A 27,884-nucleotide genomic window follows, 5' to 3' on the forward strand; every position below is an offset into this window, starting at 1 on the left:
CTAACCAACTTGCAATTTGCATATATATAAGTATATCCAACATAAATTAATTACATCAACATGGGAAAGATAGTGGCAGAGATCAACAGGTAGTGAGTGTAGCGTACCAGGTTGATTAATTAATTCGATAACTCATAGACAATGGTATCAGGTGTAACATACATGTGCATGGATATAGGCCATATACCGCCTATATACACTGTGTGACTATCTGATGTTTGCGCAAGGTCCCGCAAACTCCATATGTAAAGGCTTGATGTCAGATATTAACTTAAGTTGATGAATTCATGTATGACATATCACTCTAAGTATACTTTGGAGTGAATTATTAAGTACCGAATGTATTGATCTCGTTTTGGCTAAGATCCTATATACGATCACGTGTAAACAGTACATACACGCTCACCAACCTTTAACCTGATAATGTGTATTATCTATCCCCTTTCCACAGCTCCACGAGACTGGTGATACTCTCACTTGATTACGTAACATGGTCATGATCATACGGTTACAGTTTCAATGTGTTGGGACTGGGGGTTTAGAGTGGATCAGCTTGGTTGGATTTCGTGCGCAAGGCTCTATCTTCGGCGATATTTTTTAAATGTATCAAGTTACTGGCCTGATATATCTTACGGTTCGTGAGGGAAGATGTCTAACCGGGCTCCTATCTTTCATCTCCCCTGGTCCCTGTATCTCTCTGTTTTTTTTTCTACTGTTTTTTCTTCTTTTTTTCCTGACGTTTTTTGTGAACTCATAGAAACTGAATTCGAGTCAATAGTTGACACTTCGTCAGAGATTTATCGATGACGTCATCGCACATGCTGTCAGAACCAAACCCGACAAGCTGATCAAAAGGATTGCAATTCATGGAGTTGCAAATCTGATATGACCTCTTTATGAAATCTATTGGGAACTATAACGCTGGAGGTATAAATAACATTAACAACAAAGCGTATTCCGACTACGTTTAGCTTCCTCCAACTTTGCGTTTAATGGGAGGAGTTTGCGACACATGATGTAATATTATCCAATACGCAGATAAGGCATGTATCTTGGTCAAGGGGTCCAAAGGCCATAGAACCCCAAGGTAGAAGGTCCTCCGTCAGCCCTTTTAGGCAAGACATACACCAAAACTTCTATTTTTTGTTTGTGCCTGCAAACTTTAATAAGGGATGACGGGGAAAGGGAGGGGGTCTCGTGTGCTTATCTACAAGGTTCCAGAGGGTGCTAAGCCAGCACTGGCAGAACACCTTTTTCGCAAAAGTTGGCCTTCTTTATATTAGCGCTTGGGAACTTTGATCTATGATACTAATTAGCAATACAGAAGTATACCTTCTCCTTTCTTTTGTGAAATTTTGACATGGTGTGTCAACAAAGCCAACAAATCAGTTTTGTCGTTGTATGACCTTTGGCCTCTATGGCAATATCATGATAAGGAGGCACATAGTCACATGCGCAGGAATACAGCTACGGTGATTGAAGTGCATTGGCTTTGCGGTGTCAGAAGCAGTACGTGGAATTGTTTCGCAAAACTGCAAAGTTTGACGTTTGCCGCTGACCTCTTGATCTTTGATAGTTATAGAAGCGGTTGGCATGTGTTGCAACTGCTGCACAAGCGAGAGCTGCAACTGGTCTGTGAACGAGAGCTGCAACTGGTCTGCGTACGATAGCTGCAACTGGTCTGCGTACGAGAGCTGCAACTGGTCTGCGTACGTGAGCTGCAACTGGTCTGCATACGAGAGCTGCAACTGGTCTGCGTACGAGAGCTGCAACTGGTCTGTGAATGAGAGCCGAACAGGTCTGCAAACGAGAGCTGCAACTGGTCTGTGAATGAGAGCTGCAACTGGTCTGCGTACGATAGCTGCAACTGGTCTGCGTACGAGAGCTGCAACTGGTCTGTGAATGAGAGCTGCAACTGGTCTGCGCTCGATAGCTGCAACTGGTCTGCGTACGAGAGCTGCAACTGGTCTGCGTACGAGAGCTGAAACTGGTCTGTGAAAGAGAGCGGCAACTGGTCTGCGTACGAGAGCTGCAACTGGTCTGCGTACGAGGGCTGCAACTGGTCTGCGTACGATAGCTGCAACTGGTCTGCGTACGAGAGCTGCAACTGGTCTGTGAATGAGAGCTGCAACTGGTCTGCGTACGATAGCTGCAACTACTGCACGAACGAGAGCTGAGCTGATCTGCCAACGAGAGCTGCAACTGGTCTGCGAATGAGAGCCGAACAGGTCTGCAAACGAGCGCTGCAACTGCTTTGCGAACGAGAGCTGCAACTGGTCTGAACGAACGAGAGCTGCAACTGGTCTGCGAATGAGAGCTGAACAGGTCTGCAAACGAGAGCTGCAACTGGTCTGTGAATGAGAGCTGCAACTGGTCTGCGCTCGATAGCTGCAACTGGTCTGCGTACGAGAGCTGCAACTGGTCTGCGTACGAGAGCTGAAACTGGTCTGTGAACGAGAGCTGCAACTGGTCTGCGTACGAGGGCTGCAACTGGTCTGCGTACGATAGCTGCAACTGGTCGTCGTACGAGAGCTGCAACTGGTCTGTGAATGAGAGCTGCAACTGGTCTGCGTACGATAGCTGCAACTACTGCACGAACGAGAGCTGAGCTGATCTGCCAACGAGAGCTGCAACTGGTCTGCGAATGAGAGCCGAACAGGTCTGCAAACGAGCGCTGCAACTGCTTTGCGAACGAGAGCTGCAACTGGTCTGAACGAACGAGAGCTGCAACTGGTCTGCGAATGAGAGCTGAACAGGTCTGCAAACGAGAGCTGCAACTGGTCTGTGAATGAGAGCTGCAACTGGTCTGCGCTCGATAGCTGCAACTGGTCTGCGTACGAGAGCTGCAACTGGTCTGCGTACGAGAGCTGAAACTGGTCTGTGAACGAGAGCTGCAACTGGTCTGCGTACGAGGGCTGCAACTGGTCTGTGAACGAGAGCTGCAAACGCATGCACGAGAGATTATTTGTAAAGAAAGTGCTCGAACGACTTTTTGCCGGATGCGCGCTCCATACTAAAGGTCACGCGAAATTAGGATTAACCGAACAGCTTAGCAGATTCTACTTAGACATTCTTACTGCAACACTTTAACAAGTTTAAACAAGTTTATCTGAAAAAAATGCATAATAAAGTTTAGTTTTGGTTCTATGTTGGATCATTATGATTTATTCATGATCGGATCGAAATGATATGAATATTTATTAGAATGATATGCTTCATGATATGAACAGTCCCATATTATTTTCGTCCTCATCAATCATCATTCATGTGTCATAATTTTCAAACCGTTGTAGTTGACTTATAGCTTCATGTTCCCATATGTCACATGTCGTGACACATGTTTACACGTTATGAATATTCATCAACAAAAACTTAAGTTAAATTCTCGTTTATTAGTTTTTGTATTTCAGAATGTTGTGCGCTTTCTAACATCGTTTTCCTTTTCAAAAAGGCGCCATAGTCTTCGGCATTGACGTCATCGTAACGGCGTAAGCTGATTCGTTCATCTTTCACCGTAATTCCCTGATCCAACAAAATCTGGCAAGCCGGATGATTTTTAACTCGTATCAACCATCTGAAAATTAAAAGATTTGACAATAAATTTTACGATTAATCTCCCTGTAATACCCCCAATCTCCGTGTTCTTTATCGTCGTTACGGTAAGGGTAGGCTATAGCAACGGAAGTTTTCTGCCCGTCCCGATATCCATATCGATTATGGTACTAAAACAGCAGTAAATACAAATATCATTTTAGGTCCACATTTGCCTCGGTGATTTTCTAGTCATGGCAAACCACACTGTAATGAGTCACTCATTTAATGAGTGGTCATTAACAATGTGGCTTCTCCCCCCCCCTACTACCCACCACACCACCGCCCACCACACCACCACCTACCACACCATCACACCACCACATCACCACACCACCAAAACGCCACAGCGCCACACTTCCACACCACCACCACACCACCACCACACCACCACCACACCACCACCACACCACCACACCACCACACCACCACCCTACATATACCATTAGAAAAGAAAGAAGAAGACGACCCCATCGTATAGACTTTTGTGTCATCGATCCTTACATATGGGTTACTCAATGTGTACTCACCTTCCTGGTACGCCAGCGGAGGAGAGTACGACATTCATATCAATGAACTGAATGCTCTTCAGGTCCTCGTTAGTAATACGCTGAACCACCTGTAACCCCTTCAGCACATCGTGGTGTGTAAGGCTTTCGTTATGAGTTGAGAACACCAAGGTCAAAGGTTCTAGTTCCGGTAGTTTGCTAAATACTCTTATCTTTCTGAAAGCGAAATCCTTGTCACCCTTTCTAATTTTTGGTGCATCTCTTCCTACAGAGTGACCAGGAGTACTTGGTTTGGGTGTTGGTGAGGTGAAGCCACCATAATGAAATTGAGACTGTCTAAAGAAAGAATCGAAAGAAGGAAAAAAAAAAACGATAAAGGAAAGTGTGAAAACTGCATAGTCTGTATAGTAGCTCAAAAACCTGCATGCACATTTTGTCAATAGTTAAAGCCGATGATTTAATTTCCATATAGCTTCACGATAAAACCTAATTGCCCTTCACATTAGTAGGTCCACATGATCGCATCATGGTAGGACAATCTCTTTAAGAAATATATAATTATTAGAAAAACCAAGTTCCTTCCAACCCAAAATTTTTCATTTTTCCCGCGTAATTTCTTAGATGGTCAGTGCTATTGGATGAAAGTAACAAGCCATGACATGTTGACTGCAGGGAGTATTTCCGTTTTAAACCCTTACAAGCATGTAGAACAATGGTATACTACTTTAGAGAAAGAGGCACAAAGTGTTACCTTTTCCCTTCAATACATTGTTTCTTTGGAAAGGCCCCCCCCCCCTCCCTTCTATTTCTGTGTATATAAACGTCAGCCTGAGCGGGCACCACTTTCTGTATATAACAGGGACTTCATCTAACAGTATATTCTTTTCAAAAGTAAAGGACTAAATTATGAATGATATTTTCAAAGGTTTAGTCTGGTCGGGTCTGGAAATGTTAGTGGCGCTATAAAGGAAATTCATATTATGCACAATTGAATATCGACATAGTAAAACAACCATACAAGATACATACGTATAGTTTACACCTGATCTGAGATATGCCTGAATAGTAGATATCGTATCTAAGTGTTGTAAAGAAATTCGTGAGGGTTTGGGGGGGGGGGGTGGGGGATTGCGAGCAAGGGGTGTGGCATTTATCGCTAGATTAGGGTTTGCTAGATACAGTAAGTCGAGATAAAATAATACACATGAAAACAAGGAATGTTTTCTCTGTAGCCGCTGCGTATAATGTCATCTTCAGGTCAAACAATGAGTTTCTAATCATTTTCCGGGGGTGGGGGGGGGGTGGGGAGAGTTTGAAGTACCGCTATATGCATACCCTATTTCTTGTTCATTGATTTGCAATTGATTAATTCGTGGTAAGGTTAGCTTTTCCTGAGCATTTCCTTTCCGATGTTTCTTTCCGCTTATCTCATTGGTGCGATGAATTATGACGTTTGGTTGTGATTTCGCTGATGGCTTCTCTGCAACTGATGGCATCAGTCGTTCTCTTGAACTGGATATTGGCATGATGAAGTTTCTCTCGATCTTTTTTCATAAGAATATATTAAAAACGAAAAAAAAAAGAAGAAAATTACAGTTACAGTAACATCACATTATTCCACATGAACTCGTCAATGTAATATCGAGTGAAACTGACCTTAGATATTATGGGGTGGGGGTGTGGGTGGGTGTTGGGGGGGGAGGTCTCTATCGTTATTTCATAGAGATAATATAGGGAATTAGTGGAGGCCGGGCCGTTGGCGGAGGTGAAGCATATATTGCCTCATATATGCCGCCTAGAGGGCAAGGTCTCCTTCGAAGAAAACCATGCAGTCTTTTTTTATGATACACGATAGCCGAGTTATACTACCGAGATTTATAGTTTCTGGGATAATAAAGCTGCGCAGAATCTTGCAAATAAAAGATCAATTTAACAGTGGCCCGAAATTCATATACTATGCCCTTGTCACATGAAAAGAAGTTATTCAATTTTTTTGTGTACAGAAACGCAAGCAAGTCGAGAATTATAACAACTACATTTAGATGCTATTGAGTAACCAATAAAAGTTCCAATAATACATGCAGTCAAATACAATACCGATACATTTACATTAAACCGTACACGTTAAAATGAAAATTCCCTTTGAAAGTTGTTTATTACGTACCTTCAAGACAACGATAACACAACAGTCACCCTTCAGCTCTGAATTTATGAATAACACATATATAGGTATAAGGCGTTATCACAATGTAACTTGTATGTGTGGGTGTACACAGTGATTCAATGGAGTATGTATACCTCACTATGAAGCAACAATAAGACTAAGTATCCGTTGCGCATTCGACTGAATTAACTTTAATGGATGCCGTAAAAGTATTTTTGTATTAAGGCGCATATCTACGCGACTAACAGCCGTTTCGACGAGCGCGCTCCACACTCGGTAGACAACGCGTCCAACGGTGTCGCTTTTTGTAGGCGCTTCGCGCGCGGTAGCCAAAGCGTCCATCTTATATTCATAAGTGCGCGCTCTGCATGCCGTGTCCAGCGCGCGCGATCGTGCTTTGAGATCAGCACACGCCCTGCGTGTTGTATCGATCGCGTGCATATTATTGCCTTAAGCATGTTCAGTGGTTTCTAGTTTTGTTTGCTTGAATGATAACCAATATCTGAATACAAGTTTACATCGTAGCCTGTGTGGGCCGGGTGCACCGGTGATGGCAATATTGTTACTTACGCCGTTACACACTCATATGTGTTATATCTTTTCACCTAAGTAACCAAACACTACCATCATCATATTTAACAAATAAAACAAAAATTATAAAAAACAAAACAACGATCGGGACTGCTAATCGTTTGACCGATTATAGACAACGAAATAGCATCAATATTGCTTATGTTGTGCAAAAGAAAAATACCAGCCATTTTTTATTCGAAAATTTGATCCATGTTAAGCATATCATATTATATCATATCGATTGTAAATATCGGTATGATATCAAAAAAAGTTTAAATGTCTACAACATAATCATGTTTAACAAATCCACTGACCACAGGACCGAGCGATTGTTGGAAGATATCTATATGGCATTATAAATATTGCAGATATCAATAATATAAATATTAATGTAAAGCTATATTCTATTCTGATTTTTTTTCTCTCGTCTAGCTGGAAATTGAGTCACATGTAATTACATAAAGTAGGTTTTATACACAATTCCGTACAAGAGGTTTTAAGCTTATATTTAATTGGTTTATTAGCAAATATGTCAGCACATTTCTTTCTACTATTGTAACGGATGTTAGTATATCAGTCGGTCTATAAAATCTCCTTGCTGTTGAAAAGAAAAACAGTATATCAAACACTTATAGCTTAGTATATAAGTACCGTATATCATACGTCAAATAAAGTGTTTATTTTCATCAAACTAAACCAATAATAAAACACCAGTTTGGTCAATAAACTATATACTTAGACCTTTAAGTAGTATTAATAATTACTAAGTATACGAATCATTGGCCCATACGTTACATCTGTGGTGTTTATATATAGGGCCCTACACGTATACACAAACAGTACCAATATGCACTTACTAACATAATAAGTATATCCTAGAGGAACAACACCATTTCAGTGTATTTGTATACGTTATATACATCTTTAGTGCCCAAGCTATTTCACAACACGGACCGACGAAATAACTGTCCCTTTTATGAAAGAAAATCTATATTATTGGAAAATTAAGAGACGATCATACTTTTCGCTCATCAAGAAAAAGAAAATGAGAAAGATATTAAGGGATGGTAATTTGATATTTTTATGAAAATTGGAGGAAATTATCGATTCCATCATCATAACAAAAGTTAAAATCGTTATTTCAGAGGCTATAAGGGTCATGGTGGTCTTTATATGTCATAGCAGTGTTGTTACGAGACGTAAGTTGGGTCACCACCTATATTAGAAACAACCAAAATGAACAATGAAATGGACGAACATATCTCTCCTTATTATATGAATAGAAGCGTACATTCTATAAGTGCAGGAACTCTGACCACTTTCAAATCGGTTAACAATCTTACTTGTCCTCAGTTCTTCTTAGAAAGAAAGAACTATTCTTGAATAAATATGATATATGTATCTATATGCAAAAGTGTGGTTTTATATATTTTTACCTGCAGTCGATAAAGTTCACCGTTACTGTAAATATGGGATCAAATTTGTTATCGGTCTGTATATATATATGTATATATATATATATATATATTTATATATATATATATATATATATATATATATATATATATATATATATATATATATATATATATATATATATATATATATAAATGAAAATCGTAATGAGTTGGTGAGTTGGAAAATCAAGAACAGTGAAAAAACTTCCAGCTTCCACCGGGATATATATATATATCTTTGCCTGCATGGGTTACAGTGATATACTTGTTGCAGTTTTTTTTCCCTAAGTGATGTTTATTAGGTTTTCTAGCATATTTAAAGGCAAAACTGATGACATTTGACTTATCAGTTGGACGTTTAAAACCTTTTCGCCAAAAGTTTCTGTAGGTGACAATGCAATAAATGAACACAAAATAATATACTTTATCTCACCTTGGTCACATTATTACGCATGTCTCCTTTTCGGTAGAATCTCGGCAAATACAGAGCCCCTTTTTCTCCTCGACGAAGATGACAATGCTATTATACTTTATGCAGTCTTTTAAGAGAAAGTCATTCGGGTTATGCAAATACCTCCAGACCCAAGATGATTTTAAATGCTTATAAATCTTTATCAATACATGTCTAATTTAAATCTACATAAAGTCCTGACTTTCAGACAAGAAAAGTCCGACGGAAAATATGTCCGAACGCCAAGAAACGTATAAACAGATCCACGGTGGTAATTTTATAACAAAATTCACATATCGATGTAAATTGTGAACTGTAAACGGTCCACAGTATTATCCTTTTAACGACAACTTCCGTTTAAGAACTGATCGAAGTCAAATCTTCAAGCCGTCACACCTACGATATTTTGTAAAAGAATGACACCAGTTTGCCACAATAAAAATATTTCAGTGTTTCATAATATAAACATTGTGAAATATGTCGGCAAGATCGTCGTGTAGTCTTTGACAACCACGCAAGGGTTATGAACTTCCGCGTATCATGTGAAGTTCGACGCTGTTCTTTAGAATTTTGCTCCCTCCCTCCGTATAACTCTGTAAAAACGTCACATGTAAGAGTATACACGCGCATGCTGCACTCACTGATCTGTACACTAGTGTACAGATCAGTGGCTGCACTGTGTCGGAGTATAGTATCGGAGAAGTGGGAAAAGGCTATTTGGAACTATGCAAGCAGCGTGTTTGATTAGTACATGTCAAATGATATATTATAAGGGCATATTTAAGTGGTTTAAGTTGATTGCTTTAGCAATATTGCTGAACACTTTAAGTTGTGCATCTAATGCGAAATTCTCATCCTCATAGCATTTTACATGGCGAAGATATGAATTTGGTTTCAATTTCCATTTTATATTTCTAAATTCCATCTGGCAACAGCAGGTTAAAAGTCTTTCAGTTTTTCATAATAATTCAATCATTTATCCTCAGAGGAAATATATTACCTACAAAAAATGATTTTTAAAAAAAAATTATTAATACAGAGAATATTAACAGCTAAGTATACATTTCAAATACATGGTTTCAAGGATAAAATAAACAAGAATATTTAAATACCATACGGTTAAACTTTTTAAATAACATCTGTCGGAAGTAAGAGAAGGGTTAACCAGACCATACTAGGTTACATTCAATCAACCATATATCGAGTTGGGTGCAAACAACCGTAGTGTGCACTTTGCATACGTACTTCTGTTTACCACTAGAATATCCCGTTGAGCTTAATCCCATGATTCGCCCCATAAAGAGGGTTTGTTTTGGCAAAGCCTGACAGCCAAGTACACTGCGACTGTATAGCGAATAATTTTTCTTGATAGTTATTACTATTGTTTTGGGGGTTTTTGTTTGTCCCAAATACAGCTATACTATAGGGTATACACAATGTCATAATATTATAACAAATCCTATAAAGTCCCCAAAATGCCTAGTTTCACTTCAGGCAGTTCTCTGAATACGTATAAACTTTTATGACAGTTTATATATAAGATAGCGTAAAGTCTGTTCACCTCTTAATCTCCGGTGAAGGAAATTTCTCACTCCCTTGAGAATGATAGAAACAAATATGTATGTTTAAAGCAAATATTTGTTTTCAGCTCCGGGCTGCAACTTTGCGAAACCTAACAATTATATCTCAGAATGAGCTTGAAATAACTTGCTGAGTGTAAATAAGACAATTTAGATTTTTCAACAAGTGAACAGTTATTGGTTAGAGCAAGACATTTTTTTCTATATGTTCGAGAGTGACATTTTTCACTCTATAGTATTAATCATACTTAAAAGAACAAATTGTCACAATTTTGGAGTATTTCCATCATTCTTTGAAGGTGAACACTCGACTTTAGTGAAGATTTTGACATTTCGAAATGTATTGCCATGAAACGTTAACATCGATAACATCAAACTCAAGGAAATACCTGGCTTTTATGTTTACCTATACCTGTTCAGATCTGACGAGAGTTGGTGTTTGTGTGATTGAGAGAGAGAGAGAGAATGGTCGAGAAGTGTGGGGCGGGGGGGGGGGGGAGCTACGGAGAAGGTCCGGAAGGATATGCAATAATGAATAGTGTATTATAACATCTTTAATTATATTTCAGCAAATATGAAGTATGGTGGCAAAATAAGGCCTGGTGGCACATTTGTCTCCGCCGCCCATCTCCATCGATCAGTAACCTGTGAAACGGACATCCCTCCAAGTTTTCTATCAAAGTTTAATACAAGGTGTTAATTTCTTACGCCATGTATAGGGAGCAGCTCCCTGTACCACTAAATCTAAACAACGGTTCACCCATTACGCACGGTAAAGTATAAGGCGTAGAATCGGCCCTCTGTGATTGACGTTCACAAAAAAAGGCAAAGCTATATATACAGGCGCACACCAATATGCAGAGAAGTTACCGCTGTGTCTAATTTGATTCGTACCGGTATATGACATGAACGTGTACGTACCATGTGTTACCCACACCATATGATACTAACAAAGGTGGGTTTTCCCCGATAACTGTACACTGCCAGCAATAACAAGAAATAAATAAAAACAAAAATAAATCAATTAATATGAGAAAAGGACGAGAAGAGGAAATATTGAGACAAATATTTCTAATGAATTATACTCTATATGAAACAACATAATCAGACCAGTGAGGCAGTGGGGTGAAACAAGGACTTTATTCTGTAAATAATCAATTATACACCATTAATTGAGCCCTCATTAGATATTTGTCCACGCACGAAAGGGTTTGTTCCTGCATGTTTACTTTTGATAACATTGTTAACAGTAAATGGAGTGTCACATAGTTAGGTTTATTCAAAATTGTGCGTAAAACCAATAGACCAACTTTTCTTGCAATATTTCATAAAAATTAACTTCTGCAAGAGAAATATTTACTCAAACTGTTCCTTTAACATGGTATTTCAACAAGATTAACCTAGGCCACATATAGTATAGCCACGATATGAGGTTATCTTAATTAACCTTTTAAGTTTGTGTACTAGGGTTGAGTGGAATCGAAATTTCAACAGGTGCTTTTAGTTTTGATTTATGCTTTTGGGTCTGCGGAAAGTTCATGGGTCAAGCTATTTGTGGTCTGGCGCGCAATTTGAAGATTTACGCCTCAAACTAGAATTGTTATTTTTAGATGGAGGAGGGGAAGAGGTGGTTTTAGGTGGTTGCTTGGTCCCTGCTGTCATATTATCACTGTATTGTTGGTATAAACAAAGCATGCCTTTGCTGCATTGTGTTTCACACAGGACACAGTCTTGTTTAAGGACTTTCTTAGTGAGAGATAATGGCATGGGCAAAGTAATTTAGCTCAAGGTAAAAAGGTAAGGTTATCAAGGAAGGACTGAAATTCCTATATTCTTCCGAAACACAGAGTTTAGTTTGTCCGGGTTGATGCATGCAACTTTTTCTGCGGTACAAAATTCGTAATTTACAGATATAAGTGATAGGTATGACTCTTAAAATAACCTTCACTTTGTGTTAAGATTAACAATGTCATAATGTCGAGAAATTAATTAAGAAATCTGAAGTTGGAAAATATTAAAAAAGAGTTATACTTAAGAAGGGTCGTTTTATGAAAAACACTCAAATTTATGATTTTTCTAGGTTACTTATGTAGAACCAAAGTCACACCGATGCCCCAGTAGTATACCCTTTGACTGCCATGTTTGTGCCGACTGAACAATTTTCCGTCGTTTACCTCACCCTCCCCTTGTCCAATATCATTCCCCCCCCCCCCCCCCTTGTGCTGACATTACATGTTGTCCTTGTTCTTTAATGTTCCTCAATACATATCTTGCTGAGTTCACTTCACTTACTCAAATACTCGAGTGACCGGAGTCTGGATTCCATAATACATTGCTTATACTCCTAATCATATATGGTTTGGCATTCTCCGCGGAGAACGTCTCTAACGTAAGAACGACTGGAATCTCGATTTATGATGTAAACATACATTTACTTCTTGAGACCAAAGGTCATCCTGCTGACTCGACAATCTTGACGTAGTTAGACCCAGCTCAAGAAAGAAATGTTTTTCCCACTGGTATTAGTCTATCGTCAAATTATACCTACTATTTAGATGGATTTCATGGAGGTTTGTCGTTTATGATGACATATTTTCAGACCGATTGATTTCATGTAGCTTTTGAATCGAATGATTGTCACTCCCCTAGCGTAATAACAAAGTATCTACAAATTGTAACGTACCAAAGCGTAGCATATGCACTAAATCTACTGTAAGCTAACGTTAGTTTATATGTATAAAGTGAGGGCGATACCTGTTACACGAAATTAAACAGAAATAAAACAAATCGCAGAATTATGGTCTTGGTAGTGGAACCAACCAAGTCGAGAAATCCAGCTCATATTTCTTTCAAAATTAAGAGTCACAACTTCATAATTTATTCCTAACATTCCACCAGTCTCTTCTGAATGTTCTACATCTAGTGGACCTAGGTCTAGCTCTTCTTAATCTTAGTCTTACTAGCCCCAACTTTAAATTTGGCTAAACTAACTTAAATAGGCTAGTCCTGGTTCTATCCTAGTGTTAGTAGTAGGCCGCCAAGTCTACTTTTTAATGGGCTAGGCAAAGTTTAAGTTAGTCTTAATTAGGTCCATGGCCTAAGTTAAATTTCATCAGTACTCCCAAAGTTATGATGCTAAAAATTGCTAAAAGTAATTTTCAAATTCAAAAGTATTTTCTTGACATAGCCTATTGGGGCCTAGACCTATAACCAAAGCTATGAGGGTTTAATTGGAATATGACATTTAAAATGTCACAGTGGGGCAAAATACTTTGAGAGTGGCATTAAGGCAACTCTTGAAATGTGAAAATCATTGTCCACTATTTGGCTTTCTAACTGAAAAGTTTTGAGACCTGTGTAACTTTTCAGTTAAGAAAGCCAGCCTACTATAGCTTGTTGGGTTTCATAACTCCTTGATGTAGGCCTATTATATGGCCATATTAAACTTGCTACTGGATTAATTTATGTTAAAAGTTTACATTATCCTGTATAAATGCTTGTTCCAGGTATTTCTATATGCTCTGATAATGTAGATAGCTAATAGCATGTTAAGTGGTAGGCCTACCCACTTATTTTCAGTAAAATTATCTGCCACAATAATGGTGTAGGCCCTGCTAGTGTTTGCTACATTCTTAATCAGGGTTGTAGGAAAGAACATTGTCAAGGAATAGAACTTCTCTACATATAAAACATGTATATCTGTTGTGAGACTATATCAAACTTATCAGTAGGCCTATTATTTTTTACTTGTGTAGTTGTGTGGAAGGAGATATTAAGAGTACTTTGCAAACATAAACCGTTGATTAAACTGTAACTGACATTGTTTTAAAAAGTTTTAAAAGTAATAAACAGAAAGGAAACTTCCTTGTAAGACACAATAGAAACTATAGGGTTCTGTTGCAGTCTTTCATTACAATACAAGACAGAGAGTAATTCTCTCCATATATTCATAGCATGAGAGATTATGCTTTGATTCACTGTTTAGCTTATTTTTGCCCAAAAAATTAAAAGTATATCTAAGGATTGTTTTTTTTAATACTCTGGATAAAAAAAAGGTATAGAATACAGGGATGTGCCCACGCTGGGCGGCACTGGGCGGCCCCGTGCAGCACTAAAAATTACCGCCCAGCACTGTCTTAAAGATCGTGAATCCCACCCAGCACTATTTTCATCTAAAATCTCGACATTCCTAACAAAATATTGGGCCTAGCCTATGCCAAAATCATACAGACTAATAATGCATCAGTTACGCATGCGAGAAACATTACTTACGGCTCTCAATCGGTCCCTTGTAAAATCTCTTTGACACTAACTAATAACTTTTACCAGATACATAATACATTTCACTAAAAAAAATTTAAAAATGTAAATTGTTAGCAAAACTAGTACTTGTCTATGTGCTTAAAAAGCTACACAAGTGCCAGCATTTGGCATCTGAGCACCTTCAAAAATAAAAAAATTTCTCCAAGGGGAGGGGGACACCCCCTCTCGTTAGACCCCTCCCCCAGGAAGGTGAACAGTATACCCGGCTCTCAGGAAATCCTTGGCACATCCCTGAGAATATAAAGAATAATTTATGGTAATATATTTATATTTTTAATCTTTCAGACTGCAAGTGCAAATATCACCTGCTAGCAGAATGTGGAACCGTCTCTCAAATATTGCTCAAAACGTTCAATCACAGTTAGATACAGTTGTTGACAATGTAAACAAATCCATCGCTGAAGAACCTGAGTCACAAACAGATGATATTGATAACAGCCAGTTAGAGCAAGTAAGTGTCAAGTCCAAGCCACTTTTGTCAAGACATACATGTACAATATTAAAACATTTGATACTTAAACAATGCCACCGCATCCAATATCCAAAAGTTATGGCAGGGAAATAGTATTCAGTGTAAAGTTTATAAATGATATGTAACTTTTATGAATGCAGAAAGTGTTCGTGTGCCGGCTTTGAGCCATGTGGTGGTGATATGATTTCTTGCAAACTGTATCAAAGGTGTCAATTTGTATCAAATGTTATGCCATATTAACATGTAGCCGTAGTGCAATTTCGTTTGCGACAATTTTAAGTTTTGCGAGACCGTTACTGTAAATCAGTGACTGATATTAATGTTAACACTGTGCACCATTCAGACCTCAACAATGGAAGGAGCCAGCCCTTCCCCCGACACCAGCTTCATGTCCGCTGGAGATGCTAGCTTTGTCAGTCCGTCAGATGCTCAAGAGCAGCTGGAGGAACAGAATCGTCTGATTGGCCAGCTGAAGTCGATGATACGACAGAGGGACAAGGAACTCACCGAAACAAATGCCAAACTATCGAAGGTTAAATTGCAGGCGAAAGCTAAGATAGTATCTTTGAATACACAAGTGGAGGAATTAAAGAAAAAGAGCTCACAAGATGGAGATTCTGCTGAGAAAACACCAGAGGTATTACTCTTTACTCTTTATGTAGTGTGTGGTGTTGGAGGTTCTTATTTTTGCTTTAACATGGTGAAAAGTGTCATAATTAACCACAGTTTACAAGTCGATTTTGTAAAAGGGCTGGTAAACTGTATGCAACTCACCTTATACATACTGTAGTAATAACTGCTTCATACTGTATGCATTATTTTCAGCTTTTTCAGATCAGCCATTGCCAGAACGTACCTTGCTAAAATATGTTGGTGTCCCTGTTATATCAGAATTAATGACACTGCTGGTGACACTATGATTAAATCTGCTAAAATTCCCCCCCCCCCCAAAAAAAACTGTGTGGTACCTTTGTTTCTTCACATTTTGGAGGAAAGATGCAAAAATTGATAGGAGAGGAGAAAAGAGTATAAAAAAGATGTTAGTATAATTTATTAGATTGTTTTCTTGGCAATGGATCAAAAGAGGTGGATCTCCCAGTTGATTATGTTCATCCATATGTCACATTCCTCTGTGTTTTGTACCAAAACGGTAGGCCTGGTTGTCTGACAGAGAAGATCCTTATCAAGTTGCCCCGACCTTTTGTGAACTCATGCCCTTGATTGTTTTGAATGTTCTTGCTTAATATTGTTATAATCTTGATTTCTTGGCTGCTCATTTTTTTCTTTTTGTCATTTAAGTACCTCTCATCCATCGCAAGTTTCATGCATGACTGGGTATTATGTAATCGATCCTTCGTAATTAGCATTTCCATACAAAAGTAATCATTTTTCTTTGAACAACGGCAGTTTATTAAACTTCCTAGGCACAATATTATTGAATTCATTTTCACATATTTTTTTTATTACAATCACTCACCATAGTTCGCCAATAAAAGCATTTTGTTTTGGTTTTGCATGTCCAATATCATCAGCATTTAACATGGGTAATACCCCCTTTTTTTAACTTGCTTAATTAATTTGTATTTTTCAAGCCTTTTATGTTTTGCTACACATGAAAGTTTCCAAATACCTATTCCTGTTTTGGTGAGCCATTCAGGTATTAACAGCACAAATCTGGAATTTTGACTCTAATTTCTCATCGAATAATAGGTTGAAGAAGGTTCCTCAAACAGGGGCAAGCTTTTGCTTTTGAAAAAGAAGTTAGATGACCGCGAAAAGACCCTGCAGGTAAAAACCACGGAAGTCGAAAAGCTGGAAACTTTGGTAAATGCCAAACAGGAAATCATTCGTCAACAGGAGAATGATTTAGTTTGTCAGAAAGAATCAATTGGCCAACTCGAAGAGATGAGCCGTAAAATATCTGGAGAGTTAGATGAAGCAAGCAGACAACTAGAGAAGAAAGAGGCCATCATTGGGGCAATGAGAAGTGGGGGCCACGGGGAGTCATTAGTCCAGGTACTACTAATCTAGCTTTGAGTTTATTGATGGTTTCCCTGTGTACATGCTTTTGCTGTGTTCAGATTCACAAAATTGGGGAAGTTGGGGACAGTGGGAAATCATTTGTGCAAGAACTAACCTCTTTAGTTTACAGTCAGTATTTTGGTAGATTTTGCTTTCTTGAAGAATTGAAGGAAAATGTCTGCATCCAACAGAGGGCATTACAAAAAAAAAAAAAAACACAAAAAAAGATGAAAAAATAAATTAAAAAAATAAATAAATGAAAACTAAACCGAATAAAAAATTGTTTAAGAAACAGATTGTGGTTTATCTTGACATTAAAACATCTGTATTGTTAATATGTCTTTGTCTTCTGGTCTTGTCAGAAATGTCAGAAAAGAAAACACCTCAAAAGAAAGACCGTGTGACCAAACATAAAGCAAGAAACATTGTGTCTTGCATCCTGACTGCCATTGCTAGGATTGTCTAAACTTCTCACAAGATGGTGTCTAAACTCCCTTCTCCTTTAACAAAATGAAAGAAATGTATATACATATTGTACTGCTTGTTGCCTCTAAGAATATCAGTTTCAAGTCTCCAAATTTTAGATTCTTCCTTAGCAAGTGCATGTGTCAGGGGATGTTCCTTGAAAACATTCTGAACAAAAGAAAAGAATTGGATAAAATTTGATTAAACATTCTGTCTTAATTTGCTGTATAGTATAGCTTTGCACTTCAACTGATTGACTTCCAACGAAAGATGGCTGAAACTTTCCAAAAAATGAGATGTGAACTTTTTCATAGCTGTAAAATTTTCTTGAATGAAAAGACCCCTTACAAGAAGAAAGCCACAAAGTTTTCACAGTCGGTAAAACCGACTGTAAAGTGATGGAAACATCCTGTGTAAAGAAAATGTTGGTTAATCTTCTTGTCCTGTCCTTAAAGATTGTAGCAATTTTTAGTTTATTTTTAAGTTTTATGCAGTGGAGATTGAAAAGTCTGTCACATATTAATCATTGGACATTCCAACAAGCCATCATGTGATTCATGTCAACATGGGTGTGTTAATACCAGTAACAACATTATAAATCAAGCATGTTACACAAACACAGGGTAAACCTATCAAAAAGTAATGTTCTTTGCATGTGATTCATTTTTGGCAACCCCATTTTCAGACTGTTATAGTTTTTTTTTGCTTGCTCACTCCTTTACATGTTAATTTACTAACAAAGAAAACACTTTTTTCCTTTTTCTGGCAAGCAAACGAAGAAAGGAAGATGCCTGAGTAATTCCTGACCACTTAATGACTAACAATTTCAACTAAAATCTTTTTATCATCTTGGGTGAAGGTCTAGGGACACCTATGAACACCATTTACCTAATCACTGTAAAAGGTGTTAGAAATTATGGAAGTAGCTGCAATTCCCACCAAAATCCACCAAAGATTGACCATTTTACAAGTTTTTCCTTAATTCTCGTTTTATTTATGAATAAACATTAGCTAATTATGCACGTTGATGATGTTAAGGGAATGACTGCCTGATATTCTGTTATGTTTAGGCAACCTTTGATTCATGGACACTGAACACAGGTTGTGGCCTAAGGCAATTTTTTGAAATTAATTTATTGTCTTCTTTGAAAAGAGGAACATCACATTCATTAGGGGTTAACTTATTAAGGCCTAAAATAAGAAATTTTGATGAGTGCAACACTCATTGTCCAGTTTGCACCTTTTTAAATTAGCTTCCTAAATTTATCAAAACATGTATATCTTGGAAGCAAAAGAGCTTATTGTAAATATCAACAGATTTGGAATGACACACAACCATGGGGCAAATTGTCTCGGTGTCCTTAGTACTTTTAGATCCACCTGTGCACTAACACACTAATCCATTTGCTGCATGTTTACATTGTGTTTATTGATTCTTTAATTGTAACCTCTGCTTGAAGTTTCCAACTATTTGAAAAATTGTCTCCTTTTTCTGTTCTCTCTGGCTTTAACAAATCTTCTAATTACTTTTTTGTGAGTGGTTTCTGTTTTTGCAAATGTAGGAAAATTGAATGGCAAAAAAGCACTCACAGTACATGTTTTCACCAGTATCTGGAGTTATGATTTATAAACAAGTAGGTATTCACAAAATTGTCAGTATGTTTTCATAACTATTATATTCCAGTCCAGTGGTAGTGTAACGATACCAAGGCAAGAGGGACTTGGGTTGAACAGTCGGGTGGGAAATTATCCCATCAATCTCTAGCTATCTCTAGCTATTTACCATGTTAGTTTATACAATTAGTTCACCACCACGTGACTTCAGCATCTCTTCGTCCCTTTTGCATAATTCCAGAGAGTTCCGTGTCTTTCTTATTTTCACAATAATCATTTGATTTTGTCTTCCTGAAATTTGACTTTTGGAAATGATCGGTCGAGACCGATTTATTCAGTGGGAAATGACATGTTTTTCAGGCCTCTGATCCATCTAATATGAATTTTGAGAAACACAATTACACATACATATTAGGGTAAGAAAATGGTTGCTATGGTGATGTTCATCATTCGATGAGGAGGAGTTCAAGGTATTTGCCATCTTTCGATATATCTCACCTTTTAAGATGTATCTTAAATTGTAAATTGTGCTAACAAAATTAATGGATGCACAGAACATCCAAAGATTCCACATGATGCATTTTACTCACCAAAGTTTATTTAAATACCAAGCTGACAAGTTAGCCTTCATGACATTCTTGTTTTCTAGAACTTAAGATAAAAAGCTGCTCAATGGTAAAGTACAGATGAGCTACTAATAGTCGATATAAGATCTTACCACAGTCTTGCCATTTCTGTAGGTGGTGGAGCAGGAGAATAAAGAGAAGAGTGACCTCCACATGGTCATCGAGAAGATGAGAGGCAAGATGGAACAGAGCGACGAGAAGATGTCCATCTTAGAGGCGGAGAAAGAAAAGTTAGAAGAGCAGAGGAATAAGTTACAGAATCGTCTAGATTCTCAGAGCCAGAGCAGAGGTGGCGGCGACAGTTCCCGACAGATCCAAGCTCTGGAACAGAAGGTACAGGAGATGGAGGAGGTCATGTTGGGTCGTGAGAAGGTCATGGAGGTCCTGCAGACGGAGGTGGGAGAAAAGGAGAAGAAGATCCTGGAACTGTCGTCGTCCGGGAAAGCGTTGAACGAGAAACTGGAGGTCATGCAGGAGCAATTCCGTTCCATGCAGGAGAATTTTGTGTTGAAGGAACAGGAGTGGAACTTGAAGAAACAGCACTTGGAGGGCCAGATAACGTCGAACGAAGAAAAGCACGAGAAAGAGATGATGGAGAAAGACGAAGCGGTCGTTGCCTTACAGAGCGCCCTCACTCAGTACGAGACCGCTTACAAACAGGCCGGCGAACAGTACTCGACTTTAGCGGAGAATTTTGATCAGCTCAAGAGAGAGTTGGAGAAGAGTCAACGAGATGTAGAAGAGGCAAAGTCGGAGAATGCGGAAAAGAGCGAGAGTGAAATATCGAAGGCTCGGGAAGACCTCGCAGAGAAGGCCAAGGAGATGGAAGCGTTGAAGGAGAAGTTAGGAGAGAAAGAGGAGGCCGTAGCCACGATGGAGAAGGAAATTGAGAGTGCTCACGTGAAAGCAGAAGCGAAGATGACTAAACTGAAGACACAAGCCAAGGCTAAAATTAAGAACTTGGAGGAACAGCTTGAAGACCTTAGAAAGGTAATCCTATTCTCCATTTTTGATGTTTAAATTATTTTAGTACAGGGGAGGGGGGTGGGGGAGGAATAAATGACATGATACATCTTTAAGGAAAGTCAACCCAGATAACCCTTGGGCAAGAAAAGTTAACAACATGATCCACTACCAATGTGCTCCCTCTCCAGTCCCTCTAAATCAGGGGTTCCCTAACTGGGGTGCATGAACCCCCAGGGGGTGCGTGAGTCCATCCCAGGGGGGTTCATGAGATGTTTCTGAAAGACAAAACTAAGTATTTTTTGTTGAATTAAAATCTGATATATATCACATACATAACTTAGTAATGTACAAAAGTCGTATCTATGGACAAACTCTTTTCGCGTTCCATCGCATATGTTGCCATAGTAGTACCGTACCGTGCATTACAATATTAGACTATGAACTTGATCTCTTACAAAGCACTGTTATGCGTATTATAGTATAATAATGACTCAGATCGTGTCTTGAAAAGATGGGGGTTCGTGGACAACTCTGACATCCACAGGGGATCGTGGGGGATAAAGTTAGGGAAACCCTGTTCTACTTGGAGACTGTAACTATTTATAAATGTTAGATGTTAGGAAGTAATTTTGAGAGGGAACTTCTCAGATTTAGAAGACCCAAGGAAACATACAATTCTGCAGTTCTGACTTGGTAGAATGGAAAATTTAAAGTTGCTGTATTGATCTGTCAAAAAGAACAAGATATCTCTTGTTTTTTCCTCATAGAGTGTGAAAAACAACAGAAAAATATTAATTTGAAATAAATGATAAATTGAATTTATTTTAGATTATATGAAAGAAAAAAGAAAGTTCCATGAGCATGAAGCATTTTGTAATGCTGTATGTGACACAGACAGGCAATATACAATTGGAAAAGGAAAGGGTACAATGTGAAAATTAACTAAATATTGTGTCAAAACATACTAATTTGTGGTTATTTTACATTAGATCCCAGTTGGATCATTCAACTGGGCCACACCAATTATTTCTCAGTGACATTACCCATTCGAGTTCCCTGATCTGCACTCTCAAATTAATATATGTACATATTCATTTTCTGGACAGTTTATTTAAGTTCTATGCAAATTTTCTATTGTCATGTTAAACAGATCTATGTGCACTTGCCTCCTTCAGTCATTGCTAGTATATTACTGTGAGTGCCTGTGGGTTGACCTAGATATGCATTTGCTCATAGCACTGTAGCCTATACTGCTTTACTGTATACTTTGTATACTGGTATATTTGGTAGGCAAGGCTATACTAACAGTGATTATTGCAGACTACCTGTATATGGTAGATATCAAAAGTATTTTGGAGCCATGTCAACTTTCCTTAGTCTTCAAGGGGAAGAAAAGCTTTCATGAAAATGGAATCACACATGAATTATGTATTCTCACAGATGTCTGCAGTAAGTACATGCATAGTATGGTAACCATGCAAGGAACCATTCTATGTGTCAAACAGTACTAGGCCTAACATTAGTGACTTGAAGCAGTAAAAGAGTTCAGACCAAAGCTGGACAGGGCCATGGCTAGTAGTGCCACCCATAAGGACAGTAAGATGTAGGCTGGTGACACTGATGATAATGCCAAAACAATGAACGGCAAGCATTTGTCTGTGTCCAATCAGTAATTTGTGAGTTTAAATTGGGGCAGGTATTTGGGATGGGAATGGTAGCACAAAGCAGCAATTTACTTGTCATAGATTCTGTACTCTAAACAAGAGCAATTTAAATTGGGAAAATTGTTTTTGTTAGATCTATGCTTTTCTGTAGCTAGGTATGTTTGTAAGGATTAGTTATTGATGCTAAGTTTTGATTGATGTTTTAAGACATCAACCTCCTGGGCTGAATCCATGGCCTTATCTGAAGGGAACAAGTATAACTGACTTAAAACCCACCCTCAACTGTTATCCAGCGTACAGGAGTAATCTGTGACACTACAGGGCCTCCAGCAAACCATGGCTTCGATTTTAGGCCTTGCTGACAGGCATGAAGTAAGGTTGGTTGGAGGTTATAGCCAAGGGGGGGGGGGCCTGAGAATTATGGATGGGGACCAAAACAATTTGGGATAAAAACCAGTGTATTCTCACTTTAGTAATTCAGTTAGGGAAACATTAAATGAAAGGAAATAGGGGCCAGGTGACATTGTCCCTGGGGTCTGGCCTGACTCTTACATGTCTCTGTTGATACAAAGTAGATGAATTTGAGTTAGGAATGTTGAATTGGAAGCCACCCGACGTGAAATTTGTAATCCGTAAGCCCTTGCAGGCCTCTTCCACTTTCTTGGGTCGCCTAAAGCGTCGTAAAATAAAGGCCTTACTGCCTGATCATTATTGTTATGATTAATTTCATAGAGAGCTATATATTTTTTTCAGGTGGACTCTTTGGCAGATGAAGTCAGTACTTTGAAGAACCAGGTGGCAGAACTAGAAGAGGAGAAAGGAAACTTACAGCTCAAGTTGGTCGACTTTGAAGAAGCCGTCGCCAAACAAGGTTTCATTTTTATTTTGTATGTTTGTATGTATGTATGTATTTTAGATCCTCCTGCAAACAGGAACTCGTGAAGAAACCTCATTGGCAAGCTGACAGAAGTCAGTCTCTTACACTCATATTTAACGTCCATGGTTATGAATTGTCAACAACTCTGTAGCTGGACGACATAAATTAATCTTGGAGTGACTCGAACTGGGGACCTTATGATTGAAATGCACCGGCGTTAACCACTGAGCTAACACTCCGTAGATTTTTTAAATTACTTTTATAATTTTAAATTTTTAAAATTTAAAATTACTATACCATCATGTGACACTACTTTTAGCAAAAAGTGTGAAGTAGGAAGATAGGAGGGGGAGGGCATGTGAGGGGATAGTGGAGGGGGTGGAGGAAGGTATCCATTACTTCACTAAGGTTGTTAAGCAAATGTAGCTGTTTAAAAAAAGTTTTGATTGTGTGAAGCCCTGCAAGTATTAAGCTACTATACAGTGAAGGCACTACAGCTCTAGTTAAGTTTTATTTTGGTTTTGCTTAATTTAATTTAGATTAAAGATGATACTTAGCTTTAAGTGTTCGCTCTTCTCTTGAGTTTGTTTTCACCTGTCAGTACTCGCAAATGTTTTCTTCTTTTGTTTTATCTCGTATTAAGGATCACTCGAGGATGAAATTAAAAACCTACAGAAACAAAAGACCAACCTTGCCGAAGAGAAAGACGAATTGAAGAAGATGCTCCTCTCGAGAGATCAGGAAAATTCCTCCCTCGAGGAAGAGATCTCGGATCTTAAGAACAGGATCGAGCAGGTACGAAGATTCCCTTTTTTAATTTGTCTTGTCAATATGGACGATACTAAATTTGCAGATTTTGTCACTGTTTCTGTTGAAAATATACATCTCTACAAACTTATAAATGTAGAATAGTACATCTAGTGAAATGTAAATAATATATATTAATCTGATGTCGCTTATTAAGTTTCACTGATACATGACATTGCATTTAAACAGGTCTGTGTTATTGTTGTGACTGTAATATAAATAGAAAGGAGAATGCCTACTTAGCAATTTTTAAGAAACACACAATCATAGTTGTGATGTTGGGGGAAGGGGAGGGGGGGGAGGAGCATGGGGTTGGTTTAACTGCAGTTTTTTGTTGCAGTAGGTAGAGTGTAGAGTACTAAGGTAAAGTTTTATTTCACTGAGGGAAGCACACTGCATACTGTAGGTAGATTGCACAGGCCTATGGAAGAGTTTTTACATTCATGCTAAATACTGCATTTGATTGAAACTGTCTTGTGCAGAAATAATTGGTATTTGATATATGGTATATTTTAATACAATAAGATGGACCATAATATGGCCATCAACTTTTGCCAAGACAGACAAATGCATACACCTACACACACACAGATAAAAGTTTGTAGATTGGTTACTGAGAATGCAGAAGCTAACTTAACACCACTATTCAACCGTGTCATATAATAACATGGTTTGTGCCATATTAATAATGTGATAGGTATCATGCGGATTCTAAGATAATTAGTAATTACAGGTTAGTGAAGAAAAAGTGTAAAAGTAAGTTGGCCTGACGTTTCGATCCTAGCAGGATCTTCTTCAAAGGCTAAATGACAAGTAACAGTAACAGAAGGGACAAAAACACGCACAGAACTCAGACAGGTTTATGAGCATGGTGAACACAAAGAGATGGATGTAAGGGGATTAGTAGACAAGGGATGGAGAGAAGAAACAGTAAAATATTAAACCACGACCTATTAGCAAACATTGAGCCATTCCTTAAGGCTTAACTCAAAATTGTCTCCTTTGCAAAAGTAATCTCTATCAAAAAAGTATAATCTAAGTGAGTGGACAAAATTACCCACATGTGAAAGTAGGAGAAACCACGTCTATAACATCGGACGTTGAGTCGTTGCTGATATATATTCTGTTTCAGTCATTTCTCTTGCTAATTCTTTCTAATTTCTTCTGATCTCTGAAATAGAATCAGGTGGAACATTCCCAGGAACAAGAGACGAAGATGAAGGACTTAGAAGAGAGAATCGCCGCTCTGACGTCACAGCTGAGAGAGCGGGAAGAAGCTCAAGAAGACGAGATGAAATCCCGGGTCAGTGTAGAATCACGCTTGGTTGAGCAGTTGGATTTTAGAAAAAACGCTGAAGCGCACATGGTCAGCACTTCCTTCTCTCTCTATATTTCCTAGTCATTCCATTTCCCAGCATGCTTTTCTCCCTTTTTGTTTCCTTTTTAACGACCTCTTTTTGATTAGCTTTGAAAAAAGGGAAGGGTTAAAGAGCTTGTTCATGTGCCTTAACAACGAGGTGAACAGGAATCATTTAGATACCATCGTCGGACGTTTCCACGACATGCGACAATATTTTATGACCAAGGGCGTTCTTTTATCATGTTAGTCGAATTAATGCATCATGCATGCTTCCTAAAAGGAACACATATTCAATATGACTATAGGATATTAAACAATTCCTACGTCATGGCCATTCCTTTGTTGTAAGGCAGGGGTGGGCAACCTTTTTGAATGAATGGGCCAGATATAAGGGGTGAAAAATTGACTGGCTGCACCTAACCAATGACCTGCTGTTAATTTCAAACCTTTGATTCCGAGGACTTTCAAGCAAGAGGTGTGTGTACTTAATCTGTATTCGCAAAAACAAAAGTTCAATACAGTACAGTTGATAATTAATGGGGATAATTGGCCTACCTGACAGCATCATTATAGTGCCTATAAATTCTAAGCAGCTAGCTCGTTTTTTGTGATGATGTAAAATAGATTGATATTTGTTTTTCCTTGAGATATCTCACAGGCCACAAAAAAATCACTGGCGGGCCGCATATGGCCCGCAGGCCGTAGGTTGCCCACCCCTGTTGTTAGGTATTCTTTTTGTCTATTAAACAGGGCATTTTGTCTTGTATATATATATAGTCATCTGAGATAATTTAGTATTGTTGTAATTAAGGCATCAAAAGAGCACAAAGGTATCAAATTCCAAAAATATGTAATCTGGAGGATAGAAAAAGAGACAATTTCTTGTAGTCTCTGCTATTTTGTAATACATATCAAAAACTTTGGTTCCAAGGGAAATGTAAACTATCCTAAAAAGTTTCCCAGATTCAATTTTATAACTCAGCTAAAAGAGAAATTTGCTCAGGAGTTTGAAAATAACCATTGTTGACTTCTGGTTTTAAGTACCTTTTTGAAATATTAGGATTCAAAGTTAAATTTGGATATTACTTTTGGCAATAATGTTAATTTACTTCTTTTGTACCTTCTTTCTCTGGCTGTTGTCACTTGTAATTACCAAATCTTGACTCTTACTGGGTTATAACCGACCGTTTGCGAATGGTGAAAAAGTTTCCTGATTTCAACCGAGATGCATTTTCAAATCTTATGCAGAACGTCCTTTATTAATTAGCTGATCCATCATGCATATAGGCGGATAATGATAAGTTGCAAATGCAGTAGACAATTTGTAAAGGGCTGATGGCTATTAACCATATATTAACTTTATACCCCTTTCATAATTTATCCATCTGAAATTTGTCTTCAAATAATTGTAAGTTAATTTTTTGTCTTTTCTTTCTCTGCAAATGATGACAGTTATATACTTGGTTTACCTCTGGTACAGGTTTTCAGAAAATACCCTCCATTTCTTTTATTCGACGGTACAGAACGGGGCCATTTCATGTCACCCCCGTCCGTGCCCATTTTCAGTTTATTCACTGTTCATTGTGGTCTTTTAGTTTGTCTCATTATATCCGTGTTTATTAACCATAAAACTAAATTTTTGCTTGATGTGTCTCCCTCTGCATTTATCACCTCTTTTTTTGTCTTTTCTTTGTGAAATTGTATGAATTAAACGTTCAAAGCTGCAGTTATTGTCAATTTCGCTCAAAATAACATTTCAATCGAACAATCTAAAACACCCTTCTAAAATTTTCACCAACTGAAGGTTAACTATTACAGTAAATCAAACTTGGTTTCTTAACATATCTTAAAACCAAAGGTATTTGGGGAGAGGGGGTTGGGCGGGGAGGATGGGAGGGGGGTATTTTAGTGATAAACACATGTAAAATGTTGTTTGTAAAGAGTAAAGAAAGAAGAAATAGAAATTAAAATTTACTGTATTGTTTGAATTACAACTGGACTATTTAATATAACAAAGTACATCTTTTATGTGGATTCTTTTTTTTTTTTTTTGGGGGGGGGGGAGTGACCAAAATTTAATCAAAATAAGTGGCTTCTAAATGATAAATCTTTAACTTGCATATATAACTTGCATTGAATCTGAATGTATTTTTTTTATGTCAACCGTATCACAATACAGATTGTCAGTTAAAACTTTCATCTATAATTTCAAGATGATCATGCAGGGCAAATTTTTAATGGTCATCCGATCATCTGAGATGACCAAATTTTTGATGGGATGACCAAAAAACAGCTTTGGGGGTCGTTCCTAGGATGACTTGTGACTTGTTGTTAACATAAACTCAGATTGCATCACAACTTAA

The 27,884-nt window shown here is 38.0% G+C and overlaps 2 protein-coding genes across 6 annotated transcripts in view; one reads left to right on the forward strand and one right to left on the reverse strand.

Annotated features, from left to right (window-relative positions):
• Positions 1 to 3,132: 3,132 nt before the first annotated feature.
• LOC139978969 (uncharacterized) lies at positions 3,133 to 9,108 on the reverse strand. 2 transcript variants are annotated; one of them, XM_071989957.1, is made up of 4 exons: positions 8,728 to 9,108; positions 5,436 to 5,644; positions 4,122 to 4,436; positions 3,133 to 3,574 (listed from the first exon to the last, which is right to left on the reverse strand). In XM_071989957.1, the coding sequence occupies exons 1-4, from the start codon at positions 8,746 to 8,748 to the stop codon at positions 3,373 to 3,375; spliced, it is 747 nt and encodes a 248-aa protein (XP_071846058.1). In that variant the 5' UTR covers positions 8,749 to 9,108; the 3' UTR covers positions 3,133 to 3,372. The 2 variants fall into 2 exon arrangements, with proteins under 2 accessions (XP_071846058.1, XP_071846796.1); XM_071990695.1 differs by lacking the exon at positions 8,728 to 9,108 and adding an exon at positions 6,265 to 6,416 and having other exon boundaries at positions 3,134 to 3,574.
• A 3,646-nt stretch (positions 9,109 to 12,754) lies between these two features.
• The window catches only part of LOC139965871 (uncharacterized), a 37,401-nt gene continuing 22,271 nt past the window's right edge, over positions 12,755 to 27,884 (forward strand). For 2 of the 4 annotated variants that reach the window (XM_071968630.1, XM_071968631.1), the window contains exons 1-8: positions 12,755 to 12,895; positions 14,934 to 15,099; positions 15,464 to 15,757; positions 16,831 to 17,136; positions 19,962 to 20,837; positions 23,231 to 23,348; positions 23,998 to 24,149; positions 25,342 to 25,527. In XM_071968630.1, coding sequence (XP_071824731.1) covers positions 14,965 to 15,099; positions 15,464 to 15,757; positions 16,831 to 17,136; positions 19,962 to 20,837; positions 23,231 to 23,348; positions 23,998 to 24,149; positions 25,342 to 25,527 — 2,067 coding nt within the window. In that variant the 5' untranslated portion in view covers positions 12,755 to 12,895; positions 14,934 to 14,964. The remainder of the gene's footprint in view (positions 12,896 to 14,933; positions 15,100 to 15,463; positions 15,758 to 16,830; positions 17,137 to 19,961; positions 20,838 to 23,230; positions 23,349 to 23,997; positions 24,150 to 25,341; positions 25,528 to 27,884) is intronic. The other 2 variants (XM_071968632.1, XM_071968633.1) reach the window with 2 other exon arrangements.

This window comes from Apostichopus japonicus, chromosome 1 (assembly GCF_037975245.1).
Source record: "Apostichopus japonicus isolate 1M-3 chromosome 1, ASM3797524v1, whole genome shotgun sequence".
Lineage (NCBI taxonomy): Eukaryota > Metazoa > Echinodermata > Holothuroidea > Aspidochirotida > Stichopodidae > Apostichopus > Apostichopus japonicus.

Bases quoted from the DNA above. Each gene is read 5' to 3' on its own strand.
- LOC139978969 (XM_071989957.1), bottom strand. From the start codon at position 8,748: ATGCGTAATAATGTGACCAAG. The intron at 5,645-8,727 runs GTGAGATAAAGT...TTATGAAAAAAG, and splicing joins TGCGTAATAATGTGACCAAG to ATCGAGAGAAACTTCATCAT. The intron at 3,575-4,121 runs GTGAGTACACAT...TTTAATTTTCAG, and splicing joins TCCGCTGGCGTACCAGGAAG to ATGGTTGATACGAGTTAAAA.